General features: G+C 45.8%; 1 protein-coding gene across 9 annotated transcripts in view; it reads right to left on the reverse strand.

The window, feature by feature from the left end:
• COBL (cordon-bleu WH2 repeat protein) overlaps window positions 1–17,878 on the reverse strand; it is a 105,451-nt gene that overhangs the window by 47,916 nt on the left and 39,657 nt on the right. For all 9 annotated transcript variants that reach the window (XM_081836246.1, XM_081836251.1, XM_081836244.1 and 6 more), the window contains 2 exons: window positions 12,900–12,991; window positions 9,620–9,706 (listed from right to left, as the gene is read on the reverse strand). In XM_081836246.1, coding sequence (XP_081692372.1) covers window positions 9,620–9,706; window positions 12,900–12,991 — 179 coding nt within the window. The remainder of the gene's footprint in view (window positions 1–9,619; window positions 9,707–12,899; window positions 12,992–17,878) is intronic.

Below are 17,878 nucleotides of genomic sequence, written 5' to 3' on the forward strand. Positions count from 1 at the left end.
GAACAGCTGGCTGCACTCCGGGATCAGATTACCACTCTCACAACGGCAGTCATTGCTTCGCAGAAGAAGAATGCTGACTTGGAGAAAGCGTGCCAGGATTTGCAAGCAAGGTGGGAAAATGCGGACAAGGCGGGGACCCCGGGCTCCAGAGCGGAGGGCATTGCGCTTGGAAGGAGGGGGGGTGCCCTAGTTTCGCATTTTAATGGCAACTTGCAAGACTATCCCAACTTCAGGGCAGATGTCGTGTATGCACTGCATTTACTCCGTCATGATTTTAGAGATGAGGAGGAGAGAGTGGGATTTATTGTTTCGCACCTGCATGGGGAGGCCAGGGCTTGGCTACGCAATCTGTGGCGCGAAGATGGACCAGCCCGTCGCAATGCAGATGCGTTTATCAAGGCAATGGATGCTTGTTTTCAATCCTCTGTGGATAAGGACATTGCGCGCCGGCAGATGCACGGGCTGAGGCAGGGGAGAGCCACTGTACGCCAATATCATTCTAAATTTTTTGCATTGCTCACCGCCTTAGATTGGCCGAAGGACAGTCTACCGGTCAGGGATCTTTTTTGGGAGGGATTGAGCCCCTCCGTCAAGGATGAGATCGCAAGGGGGGACAGACCCCAGACCCTGGAAGACGTGGTGCAACGGGCTTTGGCTATAGGAATTCGACATGAGGGACGTCCGTGGCACGAGGAGGGGGGGCCCCAAGCGCGCGCGCAAGCAAAAGCTCTCCCTTTTGTGCACAGGGATTTCAGCCGTGCGCACCCCTCACCAATGGGGAAGGAAGGCGAGGAGCCAATGGAGATTGGTGGTGCTAGGGCTCAAAAGCCATCCCAGAGCCCCATCCCTGCTGCAGCCAAAGCGAAGCCTCCTAGAGGGACCAGGAAGTGTTACATCTGCGACAGTGCACACCATATGGCGAAAGAGTGCCCCCAGAGGCTCCAGAAGCACACTGCAGCACTAGCAACTGTGACAGCAGAGGTGCAATCAGAGGAGCAGCTTCAGGGAAACTGCAGTGCCTGGCTGGAAGCAGAGCTACTGGGGCTCAGCCAGGCGGATCTGTAGAGAAGTCCCCAGCATCCTTGCAGCACATGGACCCTTTACCTCCCAAACCAGCAGTTTTACTCACAGCAACACTCCAGCTGCCTGATGGGCGGCTTCTCGAGGTTCCAACAACCATCGATTCGGGAAGCAACGCCGATTTCGTGGGATTACAGTTCGTCAAGCAGCATAACATAGCGCTCCTGCCTGCAACGACGCCTCTGAACGTGGTCACGGTAGACGGCAGGAAGTTGCTGGGGGGGCAAGTGGTGCAGCAGACCCCTCCCATGATGATGCAAATTGGAGACCATCGAGAGCTTATTAGTTTCAATGTCACCCACTTATCGGACACGCCCATCGTGTTGGGCATGAGTTGGCTGGACAGGCACAGTCCCGCGGTTGCTTGGTACCAGAGGCAGATCACCTTTTGTTCATCGTATTGCGCCCAGAATTGCATCCAAACCGATCAAGGAGGAGAAGCCGAACAGCAGCTGCATCTGAGTATGGTGCAAGCGGTTCCTCACAAGTACGCGGAGTTCTTGGAGGTTTTCTGCGAAAAGGAAGCTGACAAATTGCCGCCTCACAGACCTTACGACTGCGCGATTGACTTAGTGCCAGGCGCGCAGTTGCCAACTGCCAAGCTGTACTCCATGTCGGAAGACGAGCTGCAAGAGCTTCGGGAGTTCATAGAACACAACCTCAAGCGCGGATTCATCCAGGAATCTAAAGCAGCGGGAGGCAGTCCTGTTTTCTTTGTGAAAAAGAAAGACACGCCCCAGAAGAGGCTCATTGTGGACTACCGGTTCATAAACAGACTAACTAAGCCCAAGGCTTTCCCCATGCCCAAAATTGACGACCTTTTGGCTACAGTCAGGAGGGGGAAGATTTTTACCAAGCTGGATTTACGTGGAGCTTACAATCTCATCCGCATCAGGAAGGGCGACGAGTGGAAGACGGCCATGTTCACTCCTTTGGGCACGTACGAATACAGGGTTATGCCCTTCGGTCTACAAAATGGCAGCCATGTTTTCCAAGCATTCATGCATCACGTCCTGGCAGGTCTCCTCTACAAGAAGTGTGTCTGTTTTCTCGACGATATCCTGATTTTCTCGGAATCGCCAGAGGATCACGATAAGGACGTGAAGGAAGTTCTGCAGAGGCTGAAGGAACACAGGCTGTACGCCAAGTTGGAGAAGTGCCAGTTTGATGTGAGAGAGGTAGATTTCCTTGGCTACAAGCTGTCCGACGAGGGACTGGCCATGGACAAGACTAAAGTCCAAGCGCTGTTGGACTGGAAGAGCCCTCGAAATCGGAAGGAGGTCCAGAGGTTCATCGGCTTTGCCAATTTTTATCGCAAGTTTATTAAAGGTTTTGCAAACGCGACGGCGGCAATCACTGACACCCTCAGTTCCAAGAAGAAGAAGTTCGTCTGGACCGAACAAGCAGAGCGATCCTTTCGGAAGCTTAAAAGCCTTTTCGCCTCCGAGGAGCAGCTGCTGCACGTGAATCCTGGCAGGCCCATGCGGGTAGAGACAGATGCATCAGACAGAGCAGTTGGGGCCGTCCTCTTGCAAGAGGATTCGCAAGGCAACTGGAGACCGGGTGCATTCTACTCCCGGAAGCTCAGCAAGACGGAGCGCAACTACACCATATGGGACAGGGAGTTGTTGGCCATTCATGCAGCTTTCAAAGCGTGGCGACACTTCTTGATAGGAGCCAAGCACACGGTGCAGGTCCGCACGGATCACAAGAACTTGGAGTATTGGCGGACGGCTAAATTGCAAACCCAACGACACATGCGCTGGGCGGAATTCTTTGCGGATTTCGATTTCAAAATAGAATACATCCCTGGAGACTCCAATGTTATAGCAGACGCGCTGTCCCGAAAGCCTCAATACCTGGAGGAAGTAGCTCCAATCGCAGCAAAGTACATTTTCGCACCGCAGGCGTGGACGTGCGCTACCATCGCAGTCGACCTGGACGCGGTGCGACGCGCGCTGCAAGAGGATCAGTTTGCACAATCCAAGATGGAGGAGCTCCGCAGAGGGTCGCCTGACAACAATGAGTTTCAGTTGCAGGATGGACTGTTGACTCGCAAGGGCGCCCTTTACGTGCCCACCGACGAGCTTCGCGCCACGGTTTTGCGACAATTGCACGATGCCCCGAGTGCGGGCCATTTCGGCAAAGAGAAGACGATGGAGTTGGTGGCAAGGGACTTTTGGTGGCCCCAGATGAGAGGAGAGGTGGCGGACTACGTAGCCAGGTGCGATATCTGCCAGAGGTCCAAACCAGTGCATCAGAAGCAGGCGGGATTGTTAGAACCGCTGGAGACACCGCAGCAACCGTGGGAGAGGGTAGCGTTGGACTTTGTTACAGACCTGCCCAGCTCCAGAGGTAAGACGGCGGTGTTAGTGGTTGTGGACTTGTTCACCAAGATGGCGCACTTCATTCCTTGTGCCAAGGTGGCGACGGCAGAACAGACCGCAAAGCTCTTCATCGATCACGTCTTCAGAGTGCATGGACTACCGCAGTCCGTCTTGTCCGACAGGGGGCGCCAATTTGTTTCCACTTTCTGGCGGAAGCTTCTGGGCATCTTGCACGTCAAGATCAACCTGACGTCGGCGAGGCATCCACAGACCAACGGTCAAGCGGAGAGGGTCAACGCGATCATGCAGCAGTACCTACGGTGTTACGCCAACCAGCGACCCGCGGCGTGGGTGGACTACCTGCCGATGGCTGAGTTCGCCTACAACAACACGAAGCACGCATCCACCGGGGTGACGCCTTTCTTCGCGAACTATGGACGTCATCCCAGAACCTTCCCGAGCTTTACAGCACCTGAAGGGGGGGGACCTCAAAATGCCGACCAGTTTGCAGCAGAGTTGCAAGAGGTGCACGAGGAGCTGCGGAGACATTTGGAGCTGGCAAAGCAGGCGTATAAGGTGCAAGCCGATAAACACAGAAGGGCGGGGGAAGACATTCAGGTTGGGGACTGGGTATGGTTAGCAGCCCACGCGATGCCGGCCAGGTCGTTGGCCAAAAAGAAGTTAGAACACAGGCAGCTAGGACCATATCAAGTTGAGGCTAAGATCAATCCGGTGGCTTTTCGCCTAGCCCTTCCGGAGGGCTCCAGGGTGCACCCGGTCTTTCATAGGTCGGTGCTCACTCCCTACAAAGCCCCACACAGGTTTCAAGAGTCAGGAGCACCTCCAGAGCCACGTAGAAGGGCGCCTGAGGGAGGGGAGTCGCCAAGACCAGAACCTCTTAATGAGGTCACAGAGATACTGGATTCACGATGGGGGGAGGAGGGAGTTGAATATTTTCTCGCCAGGGAAGGCACTCCAGTCTCTGCAAATAGCTGGGTGCCGGGTTACGCTTTGGACGAACCCCTGTTGAAGGAGGAGTTTCATGCAATTTTTCCGCACAAACCCATGCCCGAGGAGTATTTTGATGATTGGCTTTTCACGCCCACTTTGTCGGGCAGCACGTTCGGGGGTTTCTCCTCGCCCGAGGGCTCTACGCCCAAAACAAGCCCGACCAGGGATCCCCGCCTGGGGGGGGGAGAGACAAACCCTTATTGGTGGGTGGATCAGCCAAGGGAGGTATGGAGTCAGAGGTGGATGATAGGTCCTTGGCAGGCAGCGCCAGGAGAAGCAGTGAGGGAGGAAGAGACTGTGATGCCTTCAGGGGGGGAACCCGAGTTCGAACACACGTATACGGAGCTGTCGGAGGAGAAGATTGACGTGGACACCCGGTATCCTGAACCGACCCAGGAAGAACCACATTTCCCTCAACCTGCACCCAGCGACCGGGAGGGGGGAAGGGGGGGCTTCGAGGGGGGGATGGATGTCAGGGTTTCTGGGAGAAGTGAGGAGATGGCAGAGGAGACGGAAAGCGAGTGGGAGGAGGGAGAGAGAGACGAGGAAGAAGATGACGGAATTCGAAGGGAATCTATGAGCCTAAGCAGTGAGTCAGAGGATTCCCAAAAGGGAGCTAGCATGATCAGGCGAAAAGCAGGAGAAGAGAGAAGCTGTGAAAAGTCAGGAAAGGAGGGGAGAAAGCCCAGTGAAGCACAGACGCTGTCAGAGGGGTCTCAGCCGGAACGGAGTAAAGGGGGTGGAGTTGTCAGCCTCTCGGAGGGAGGAGGAACAGGAGAAAACAGAGAGAGGGGGTTGGAGCAAGGTGTTCAGCCGGAAAGGGTAGAGAGTGGAACAGGGGGCAGTATAGAGGACGAAGGAAAGGTCAAAAGCAACGTACGCGCGCCAAGTTCAAACATAGAGGCGCGCGGAAGTGGGGAAAGCTCAGAGGAGGAGCCCGGCCCCAAAGCCAGAAGGAGGGGGCAGGAGGCGGCAGAGGATTCAGCCTCAGGCGAATCCCGGAAAGAGAGAACCCAGGGGGGCAGAAAGACCCTGCGGAAAAGAAAGGAGAGGAAGAGGTGGTCTAGAGCCAGGCTATTAAGTTGGTGTGGAGGAGGGGAGGAGTCAGAGGGGGACTTCGGCGGTCTAACGTGACAGACGTACAGCCACAATGCTGAACTGTGAAAGGAGCAATTATCTTCAATAAACTTTTCCTGTAAGTAAACTATAACGGAGTAAGGTCTCTCGTGAGCTGGGACCCACCTGGGTGGCTGTGACAGAACCTATGCTGCCAATTCTTGTAGTAGACCAGTATAAAGTAAGCAGCCCATAAGCGGCACACAAAACACTACCAAACCATTCTACGTTCTCAATCTTATATTAATAATCCAAAAATAATCTACTACAGAAGCCACAAACAGAAAACTCATTCAAATTGTGCCCAAAAGGAAGATTCAGTCTTTAAAGTTCCTTTAGCCAGACTCCTGCAGATATCAACAAAGATAAGTTTGATCAAACTTGTCTAACTCTTGTGCGTAACATCACCAACACTTCGTTAGATCAAACTTATCCTCGTTGATCTCTAACCCTTGAGCGCAACATCATAAACACTTCATTTGATCCAACTTACCTTTGTAACAGGCCAAGGGGAGCTGCGCATGCAAGAGTGTGAGAGCTGAGCTGATGCTGGAAGTTGGATACACAGAGGCGTGTCTTGCTCTGTGCTGGACTTTGGGGCTCCCCTAGAAACCTGATGGGAAAATCAAAGGGGGTTCCTAGGTAGAAACTTTGTGCCTGAGCAGAATGGGGTGCTGTCCCATGAAGGAGACAGGAGGAAGCTAATGGGAGCTGGCAGAGGCCTTTAAAAATCACAGCATTTACAGCTTCACTCCATCAGAGATGGGCCTTCATTGGTATGCTCTAAACATGCCTCACTATCATCTTACAAACATTAAAAATTCATGAAAAATATTGATTCAGTCCCCAAGAACTCATCCGTGTCCTTTAAAGGACAAGGATAAATGTCTTTGAGCAAATATGTTAGAATTCTAAGAACAAAAATTTAATTCTAAATCATGCAAGAAGAACATGTTTAATATTTAAAATGTAAACATGACATAAAAATGCCACTTGTGAATATCTTTGTATGCACTCGATCTCTTCTTATACCTCATTCCATTCACACTAAATTTCCTTTCTTCATGACTGACGCACAATGAAGCTTGCTTTCCACAGTCAGCTAGCCGCAAATCCCACAAGACAGGCCAGTGCAGATATAATACCCCAACCCTTTGACAATGATACAGGCCAAGGCCACAATTAACGCATGTGAAAAGTGGAGATGCAAAAACTGAAGGTGGCAACATCGACTTCACTAGATAAAATGTGATACGAATGTCTACCCTTTAAAAGCATGCGTAGTAGGATACAGAAATATTCAGGAGAGGGTTACCTGGATTGAACAGCTTTAAAGGGGAATTCATGGATGATACAACTGTCTGGATTATTACAATGGCTGGATGATTTCCAGTATCAAGAGGAGTATGCTTCTGAATACCAGTGGAAGCGTCTCCCTCGGAAGGTGGTGGACTCTCCTTCACTGGAGGTTTTTAAGAAGTTCGATGGCCATTTGTTATGGATGCTTTAGCTGAGATTCCTGCATTGCAGGGGGTTGGACTAGATGACCCTCGGGGTCCCTTCCAACTCTACCATTCAGTGAGTGATACTGCACTCATGTCTACAGGAATCTGGGTGACCACTGGGAGAACAGCATTCTGGACTATATATACACTTTTAGTCTCATCTAAGCAGGTACACCGGTAGGCTTGTGCTGAGAATCACACGCCATCATGGCTTATGATTCTCATTATCAGAAAATATACAAGCCATAGTTTACTAATTCAGATGAAACAGCAAACTGTATTTTGCCACAAACTGGGATTGAAAATTGCTAATTTCTGCACACAAGAGAAGGAGGAAGTACAGTGGTACCTCTGGTTGCGAACGGGATCCATTGCGGAGGCCAGTTCGCAACATGAAAAGAGCGCAACCTGAAGCGCCATATATGCGCAGGTGCGCAACGCAATTTGGTGTTTCTGCGCATGCACGAGAGGTAAAACCCGGAAGTAACCCTTTCCAGTACTTCCGGGTCACCGCGGGACGCAACCTGAAAAAACGTAACATGAAGCAAACATATACAAGTCCAAATCTCATCTGAATATAGCCTTTCTCTGGCAAACTGTACGTTACCACAATTTCTCTCAGACAATTTGAACTCAGCTCAGATTCTCCACTAAACTTAGAAACAGACAAGACATGAAGTGGGAGATTCATTAGAATTTTATTTTATTTTAAACATCAAAGTACCCAAGAGATCAGTTAGCAGTCTTTGTGCTCTAAGTCTCTTGAACTTGAATAAGGTCCTGATTTGGTTTTATTTAAATTTAGAATATTTAGACTATTACTCCTCTCCCATCCAAGGTTTGCTAATCTCTGTTGCCAGCTGCTCAAAATGTTTACATTTGAAGGACTCTATCTATATGCACTTAAAGAATCTCTACTCAGTATCTGATCTTAACAGATGCCAGACGGAAGGCAAAAAAAGTCTCCTTCTGGAAACTCTTGATTAATTGTCTTGAATGTGTTTTTAACCCCAGTTGGTCAAATATATTTCCATTAGGATTTTAAACAATGCAAACCACAGTTACTACAACCGGCAGGCCAGTTTCTAGTATTATCTGAAACTCTGTGGATCCAACATAAAAACCTGGAGTTGGAATTCAATTATACCAGAGTATGTCATTAGCAAACTGAAATTCTACTAAATTTTATGTTAACTGTGCAATGCATATATTAATTACAAAGCTGATGATCATCACCTCCCACTTTCATAGTCTGAATCCAAGACTATTTTAGCCATGCCTAAGGATCTGGGGGTGACCAGCAGGATTTTTGCTATCTTTCTTTGACCATTTTAGGTTTTTAGCAAATCTTTGCCCTTGTCTACCATTCCTTTCCAAGCTTTTGTAACATTTTATACATGTCATTCCTGTGCCAAATTGTCTGTTCCCATGGAACTTGTTAGCCTGACCCCAATATTTCACAAACCTGAATTTGTTGGGGGGGGGGGTACATCTGAGGGGGCAATAGAGGAGCCACTTGACTCAAATGAGAAGAGTCCATGCCAACATATAGAGGACATAAACAAACAAACAAACAAACTTTGGAACACTGATCTTTTTCATATATTTATGTTTCTATACTACTTGATAAGTATATCCCAGGTCGATTTATTTTTACTGAATGTACTTTTCATGGTCTAATTTAATTTTAATGACATAAAGAAACTTGCTAAGTTGGTTATTTGGGTGTATTCCCTGTGGGAAGTATATAATATAACGGGGGGGGGGGGGAGAGAGAGACCTTGTTAATCTTTTGCAGCAAAGTGGACTGCACAGGAGTCCCCGCCTCCAGGGCCGGCTGAACTGGGGCAGGGCCTTGAGTCTGAAGCGCCTGCACCTGTGCCGGATCCTCAGGAGCAGGCACCAGGTGAATCCACTCTGGCTCCAGAGGTGGTTGAGGACTCAGTGCCTGCAGGTGAGTCTCCCCCTGGGCCCAGTAACCCTTCAGCCTCTCCTGAACTGCAGAGGCTCAGGGCAGAGAGGCGAAGGGAACTGGTTTCTCCCAGGAGGAGTGCTCGCCTTAAGGCCAGGAGAGGCGGGTCTCCTAGGGGCCGGGACCGCCCCTGGCCTCAGAACAGATAAAGGCCAGTCGGCCCGGTCCCAGGTTGTGGGAGCAACGTCGTTGTTGAGTACCTGTTCCTGCCCGGACCCAGACCTGACTCTCCAGTGCTCCTGTCCCCGCCCGGCTTCCTGTTTCGGACCTCGCCCCGCTCCTTGTGGACTGTTTCCAGGCTAGTGACCCAGGACCGGACTTTGACTACGCCTACGGTAACCTTTCCCCCGGGATCAGCACACAAAGCCACCAAGGGTCTAACAAATTTACAAAGACTAACAAATTTAAATCATAAGGTTTTGTGAACAAAAAAGCCCCAAACAACTCTATGAGATAGTGAATAACACCCCCCCTTCTTTGTTGTTGGTTAAACAGGACTGAGTTCCATCAGAACTATGAAATAGACCATTGCACCTCAAATTGCTTGCACTTAGTGCTTGATTAAAATTATTGCATCAGCACCACCCAGAGGCTATGTTAGTACTTACATCAAGGTACGGTTCACTTTCTGTTGTGGACTTTAAAGGTTCTTCGCTGCCATAATCCCCAACCATCCTCATCGAACACTCTTCTGCCTAGAGAACAAATAAACACTCTATATGACCACTCCAAAAGTGGTAAATACATTACATGCTGCTAGCTAAAAACAACAGACCATTAAAACATACCGTGGATGGGAAAGCTAGGAACCATTTGCTTAATATCTGGAAAAGCAGGCCATGATGGGAGCTGAAACCAGTACTGGAGAGGATTCCAGTTCATGCTACATGCTGAAGTGAACCTTCCCCTTTTGCTCCCCTCAGACCCATGCTAGGCTCAGAATGCTGATCCATAATCAATGGAATGAACTATGTGCAGGTCCACACAGCATTTACGAGGTGGTCAGAGGGCTGGCTCTTTATTTCTTCTGAATACCAGTTGACAGAAACCACAGGAGGGGAGAGTCTCATTTCTTTTGGACCTGGTCCTCACCCATAGAGAGGAACTGACTGATGAAGCAAAGGTTTCAGGGAACCTTGGGAGGAAGTGATCGTGTCCTCTTGGGTGTCATAATACAGAGGCAAGGGAAAGCTGAGTATAGTAAGATATGCATTCAAGACTTGAAGAAGGCTGATTTTAAAAGGCTGACGGAACTACTGAGTGAGATTCCACGGTCAGAAATACTCAAAGAGAAAAGAGTGCAAGATGGATGGGGTTTCTTAAAGGTAAAATATTGAATGCACAAAGGCAATTTCAACAAGAAAGGAAAGTTGGAGGCACCTAAAGAAACTGGTGTGACTGCATAACAAGCTTACGGATGAGCTGAGATGAAAGAAGGGTATGTATAAGAAATGGAAGAAAGCAGAAATCATGAAGGAAGAGTCTACAGAAGTAGCCAACAGTTGCAAGGTGAAGTTCAGGTGAAGCTCAGAATGAACTCAGGCTTGCAAGAGAAGTTCAAAATAAGAAAAATGTTTCTTTGGCTATGTTTGAAGCAAGAGGAAGAACAAGCCAAGTAGTAGGTCCCTTGCATGGAAAAGATGGAGAAATGTTACGGGGTGCCAGAAAGAAGGCAGAACCGCTAACACCTACTTGCCTCTGCTGTCATTCAAAAGGAAAGAAGTCCCAAAGCAGAATCATAGAATTGTACTAGATGACCCAAGTTCTTCCTGATGTTTAGTCAGAATCTACTTTCTTGTAACTTGAAGTAATTGGGTTCGAGTCCTTTCCTCCAGAGCAGGAGTAAACAAATTTGTTCCATCTTCCATGTGACATCCCTTAAGATATTTGAAGATGGCTATCCTATCTCCTCTCAAATCTCCTCTTTTACAGGCTAAATATACCCAGCTCCTACAACTGTTCCTCATCAGGCTTGGTTTCCAGACCCTTGATCATCTTGGTTGCCCTCCTCTGCACATGTTTCAGGTTGTCAATATTCTCCTTAAATTGTCGCGCCCAGAACTGGACAAAGTATTCCAGGTGTGACCTGACCAAGGCAGAACCGTGTGGCACTGTTACTTCCCCTGATCGGGACACTCAACTTTTGTTGTTGCAGCCTAGAATAGCATTAGCTTCTATTTTTTGCTGCTGCATCACACTGTTGACAATGTTCAGCTTGTGGTCCACTATGACCCCTAGATCCTTTTCGTACGTACTACTGGCAAGCCATGTGTCTCCAACCTTATACTGCTTTCCAACTGCTCTTGCACTGTGCCTCTGAAGACTAGAGAGTGTCTGGAGTGGGGTGGCCAAGAAAACCAAGGTTAAGCTTCCAGGTGGAAAAATCGAAATTAGAAACAGAATTGTTAGAACCCAAAACTAAGATTTTGTCAAAGATGTATAATTTGCTGCTGAAATGGAACACGCAGGATGAAACGGTGAAGTCTGCTATGATTAAATGGGCACAGGATGTTGGACATAATATTACGTTTGCTGACTGGGAACAGTTATGGAACAGTTATGGGAACAGTTTCACGGTATGAAATTTACGGCATGCAACGCCTTAAGAGAGAATATTATGAAAATGATTTACAGGTGGTACATGACCCCAGTCAAGCTTGCAAAAATTTATCATTTGCCCGATAATAAATGTTGGAAGTGTAAAGAGACTGAAGGTACATTCTTTCACCTTTGGTGGACATGCCCAAGGATTAAGGCTTTCTGGGAAATGATTTATAATGAAATGAAAAAGGTATTTAAATATACCTTCTTGAAGAAACCGGAGGCCTTTCTCCTGGGCATGGTCGGCCAATTGGTGCCAAAGAAGGATAGGACTTTTTTTATGTATGCTACAACAGCAGCAAGAATACTTATTGCAAAATATTGGAAGACACAAGATTTACCCACTCTGAAGAATGGCAGATGAAGATGATCGACTTTATGGGACTGGCAGAAATGACCAGCAGAATCCGAGACCAGGGAAAAGAGTCGGCGGAAGAAGAATGGAAGAAATTTAAAGATTATTTACAGAAATATTGTCAAATTAATGAATGTTAGAATGATGTTGGATAGAAATTAAGTGGTTTCCAGCTGTAATGTTTAAAAGATATGAAAATAAGGTATAGAAATAAGTAATAATTAATGGTGAGGATTTGCTGAACTAACATTTTGAATTGGAATACAAGAAAGGAAGGTATGAGGAGGTCTGGAAAATAGGTTAAAAGAAAATAAGTAATGAAAATGTTATTTGGTTTTTAACTATTTTTGTATTTTTGTTGTTTTTTTTTCATTCCTCTTTTCTGTTTTGTCTTGCATTGTGCTGTTTCTTTTTTGGAAAACTTTAATAAATATTCTTTAAAAAAGAAAAAAAGAAAACCAAGGTTAAGCAAGGCTGTTAGGTTCATACATAGGGCCACATCATAGTTAAAACAAACCACAGTTCAAAAAAGACCCCATCAAACCATGGCTTCACATCATGGTTGGTTGCCAGAAAACAAAACCATTCTTAGTCTGCTGGGCTGAATTTAGGTGTTCAAACAAACTACACACTGACTAAAGAAAACCACAGTGGTATCCTGTGCGAATTAGGCCATACCTGTTAAAATAAGAGAAAGTAGTTTCCTGCATCAACCGTCACTTTGATTCATTAAGTTTGATTACAGCCATATACCTAACAGGTACAGCTATAAACATATACTAAGGAGTCATGGGGGGAATGCACATGCAGCAATGGAAACAATTAGTTTAATAAATTAAACTAACTGTTAGTGTCTGTATGGTCTTGTCATGGCCTTTGGCTAGCACAATAAAGCTTATCTACATCTACAATAAATGAGGGGAGACATTTACCTTAATGTTCATTTTATTAGTCTTGAAAAATCCCAGAAATCGTTTCTTTTCTTTTTCTGTTGTGTCACAGCTAGTTGAGTATCGTCTTGTTTCTGTAACACAACACAATGTGTCATAACTACTCCAGCACAAATGATCAATTAAAGAATTTAAAAATCAGCTTACTAACTTTGAGGGTAGAAATCAGTGCTAGTAGTACAAGACAACAGCAACATACACAGGTTTAACAAGTGCTATTTCAACTTTACACATCTGATGTCTGGTCGGTTGAAACAAAATAAAAAAATTCCTTCCAGTAGCACCTTAAAGACCAACTGAGTTAGTTCTAGGTATGAGCTTTCGTGTGCATGCACACTTCTTCAGATACACTGAAACAGAAGTCACCGGACCTTTCTATATAGTGAGAAGGTGGGGAGGGGTATTACTCAGAAGGGTGGTGGGAATGGGTGATTGGCAGATAGCTGCGATGAGCCTGTTGACGACTCTTAACGACTGCAATAGGTCTAACAGGAAAAAGCAAGGGGTGAGAAGGTGAAAAATGGCTTTGTCATGTATAATGAGATAAGAATCCAATGTCTTTGTTCAAACCAGGTCTCTCCATAGTTTTAACTTAAAACTATGGAGAGACCTGGTTTGAACAAAGACATTGGATTCTTATCTCATTATACATGACAAAGCCATTTTTCACCTTCTCACCCCTTGCTTTTTCCTGTTAGACCTATTGCAGTCGTTAAGAGTCGTCAACAGGCTCATCGCAGCTATCTGCCAATCACCCATTCCCACCACCCTTCTGAGTAATACCCCTCCCCACCTTCTCACTATATAGAAAGGTCCGGTGACTTCTGTTTCAGTGTATCTGAAGAAGTGTGCATGCACACGAAAGCTCATACCTAGAACTAACTCAGTTGGTCTTTAAGGTGCTACTGGAAGGAATTTTTTTATTTTGTTTTGACCATGGCAGACCAACACGGCTACCTATCTGTAACTGGTCGGTTGAAATCACACTAATTCAAAGCACAGAAGGCGGACAGCTTGAAAGCTCTTTTTGTACAGGGTTTTTCCAGCACAGAAGGAGCTTTTAAGCTCTTTGCTTTGCTTACTGAGTTCTGGGATGCTCTCACAAGATCTCGTGGAAACTAGGGCCAGCCACACAAGATCTTGTGAGGCATCCCAGAGTTCAGCAAGCAAGGCAGAGAGCTTAAATGCTCACCACAGAATGTAGCCACTGCACAGGAGGAGATCGTACTGTACACAGACTTATACACAAATTAATTCTAATCAAAGTTACCGCAGTATTAATTGCTCACAGGAGGGAGAGATGATGCACTGTTTTTCCAAAATACTGATTTAGACCTAACTTTACTTACTTGCATGTTAGTCTTAAACTTTGTTATTAAGCATTCAGGATTAGAACTACTACTAAAATTCTCATATAGTCACTACTGTATTTACCCAACCAAATGTATATGTAAGTTTGTGATAGGTCAATATCAAATGTTTCACCGTGACACATTTGGTAATGAAGCCACAGACTGAACCTTGTATAACTGTTCATATTTCTCTGGAGAAGTTGGATGAGAGTTTGCTGAACTGCTAAACTGTGGGCCACATTATATGTGACACAAAATAGTCTGGTGTGCCTGCCACATTAAACTATAGGTAGAATAAACTATGCTTTAATGTAAGTGTTAAGTTGTGGGCGAACATATCAGATGACACAGCGATTCTTCCAAAGCAGCTCTTTATTTGTAAGCTGGAACAGAACTGAACAGCAAACAGCTCAGCCGGCCTGCTTTTATAGGCAGCCGACTGTCAACATTGTAGCAACAACAACCCAGAGTTTCCCGTCTAAAATAACTGACGTGGACCTGACTGAAAACTACATACACAATACTCCTGGTGGCCAGGGTGAGGACTTCAATACATAACAGTAAGCAAGCCATGTTGCTGCATACTGCAGGAGTTTGGGACATTTCACTCCTTACCAGCTGCCACTACATTGCAAGGAAGCAAGCCATGGTCTAGCTCCGGGGTAGGCAACCTAAGGTCCGGGGGCCGGATGCGGCCCAATTGCCTTCTAAATCCGGCCCGTGGACGGTCTGGGAATCAGCGTGTTTTTACATGAGTATCATGTGTCCTTTTATTTAAAATGCATCTCTGGGTAATTTGTGGGGCATAGGAATTCATTCATTATTATTTTTTCAAAATATAGTCCGGCCCACCACATGGTCTGAGGTGCGGTGGACCGGCCCATGGCTGAAAAGGTTGCTGACCCCTGGCCTCTAGCTTGTTGTGTAATCCAAAAGCAGGACTTTGCATTGTCTATCTCCAAACAAACCACAAGCAGAAACCAAAGACAATGTCCCATCGCCATCTAGCTGTTAAGTCCAGTCAGCTTGTGTGCATGGAATGCAATGGTGAATCATCTTGCCCTTTGCCTCTGGTGGAAATAAGTCTTGGACCAGCCCTGCCTCTCCCTAATGCTTCTCTGCCCCCAACCACCTTCTCCCCTCATTGCCCCTTTATTTACTTGCAAACACTGCCCCCTAATCCTGCTTTCTTGAGTGCTGAACTCTTGCTATGCTTAATGGTGCATAAAGAGTGAAGCTGATGGCTACAAAAGGGGACAAGAAAATATAATCCGCATTGTGCATATATGATACATTCCACAATAAGTTCACAAATGTGTCACTAACTTTTTAAACCCATGTTTCCATAGAACACACCATTTCTTTTCCTTTTCTTTATTTAGCATTTATTTATTCACTTTTTCAGTAACCACCACCAAAGAAAGAAAATACATATGGTACAACCCAAAGCATAATTGCACAGTCCAAGCATGACTTATTAGCTGAGTAAGTCCTTCCAGAGTGCCATGCACAGTTGGTGGCGCCACAGGTCTGTCTTCCTTCACCACAGAGGTAGCAAAACAACACCACTATTCTCCAAAGTCACTGTCAAAACCCACAAGCCCCTTTCAGTGGACTGGTATGATTCTCTAACACTGCAATGTTCCAAACACTCTGTCAAAGACAGACTCTCTTCTGTTCTCCAATACCTGCTAATTGTGCAACAGCAACCTTAAAGAATGCTAGCATATGTAAGTTCTTATTATTACCATCAAATATCAACAACAATGCTAATGGAGCGGTACAATAAGCCAACTGACCCAGGATTTTTTCACACTCTACAAATACCACCTTGCACAATAGTTGTGGCAGGACTAGCATTTGAAGTAATTGTGCCTGTATTGTTACAACCCTTCCAATACCCTTTAGTGAATAGGTGGACAATACAGCAATTTTTCAGCAGCACAAAATGCCAACTATTCACTAATTTCAGGGAACATTTCTGCATCGCTGCTTCTACTGGCCTCAACGGTTTACTTTGCCGCAACATGCTCTATTTTATTATTATTTCATTTACAAATTGCTTTCCATGGGGCATCTCAAAATGATTCACAATACAAAACACATAGAGAGAAAGCAACTACATATTTAAGAACAGCTAAATCATTTGCATATTGCATATATAAACACAAAATCTCACACACAGAGATTTTTTTAAAAAATCTCAGTTCGAAAACAATAATAAAAATAAAATAATAAACCTTTATTGTCACTACACCACCTGTGTGGTGGTGCAAAAACAATGCAAACCCAATGCAAATGTAACTAGAATCAAACTATCCACTTAGAAGGCCTCTTGAAATATGTACGTCTTCAACAGGTGCCAAAAAGTTGAAAGAGAAGACATCTGTCAGATATCTAATAGGAGGGAGTTCCAAAGAACAGGTGCCGCTACACTAAATATCCAATTTCAGCATTGTGCAGAATGAGCCACCTGATAGGATGCTGATTAGAATGCTATGATCAGTTGGGTATGCAGAGGATGAGACAATTTAAAGATATTCTTGTCCCAAGCCCTATCCAATAGAATTACAGTTGTACCTTGGTTTTTGAACAGCTTAGTTCACAAACCTTTTGGCTCCCAAATGCTGCAACTGTTCTGGTTTGTGAACTATTTTTGGAAGCTAAATGTCTGACGGGCTTCCATGGCTTCTGATTGGCTGCAGGAGCTTCCTGCAACCAATCAGAAGCCGTGCTTTGGTTTCCAAATGTTTTGGAAGTCGAACTGATTTCCGGAATGGATTCCGTTCAACTTCCAAGGTACAACTGTACTATATGCTGATGTATTAAAATGAATTCAACAGTAAATCAAAGCGGTGCAGAAGAATCAATGTGGCACAAATAAAGACAAATATTTAAAGACACACATAGATATACCCTTCCAAAACTTAGCTTAAAGGCGCACAGAAAAGTTAAAAGTCCATATTATAAACTGCCACCAACCTGGACTGCGCACGCTTAGCAGTTAGCGGCAATACTCATGCCAGCTACTCTTTACAATTAATTATTACAGAATTTTACTAAGACATATGACACAAGGAGCATTAGCCCAAGTGTTTATTATTTTATTAGAAATAAAAAAGAGACAGTTTGAGGACTGAGGAAATCCAAACAGGGACAAGCATTGCTTATTTTCTGTTAATCTATTAATGATCTGAAATGTTTGGTTTCCTTCCACACAGGTTTCAGTTTATAAATGTTAATGCTGCCAGGTGACATTCATGCTCATGCAGAATTTCAATGAGTAACATCTCCCTTACAGCCCAATGTTGGTGTTATATGCTGGTCCAGCCAGCTCATATCTAGGGCAAAAGTTGGTGGAAATGAAATGAGAGAAGGACCTGCTGCTGGCACCTTCTGCTTGACTTGCCCAGGGATGCAATCATTTGGGGAACAAGTGTGAGTGCGTACAGGGGCATGATTCCTTCTAAATGAAGGAACTGGAGGAGAAGGAAGAAAATGCCAATACTATTCTGGAAGACTTTGGCCACCTACTTGGATCATTGCAGCTTGGCTTGTTTACTCACAAGGCTAGTTACACTGGACAGAAGGTTCTGTACTTTGCTGCTT

The sequence above is a fragment of the Podarcis erhardii genome (assembly GCF_964252035.2).
Source record: "Podarcis erhardii genome assembly, chromosome: 13".
NCBI classification, from domain to species: domain Eukaryota; kingdom Metazoa; phylum Chordata; class Lepidosauria; order Squamata; family Lacertidae; genus Podarcis; species Podarcis erhardii.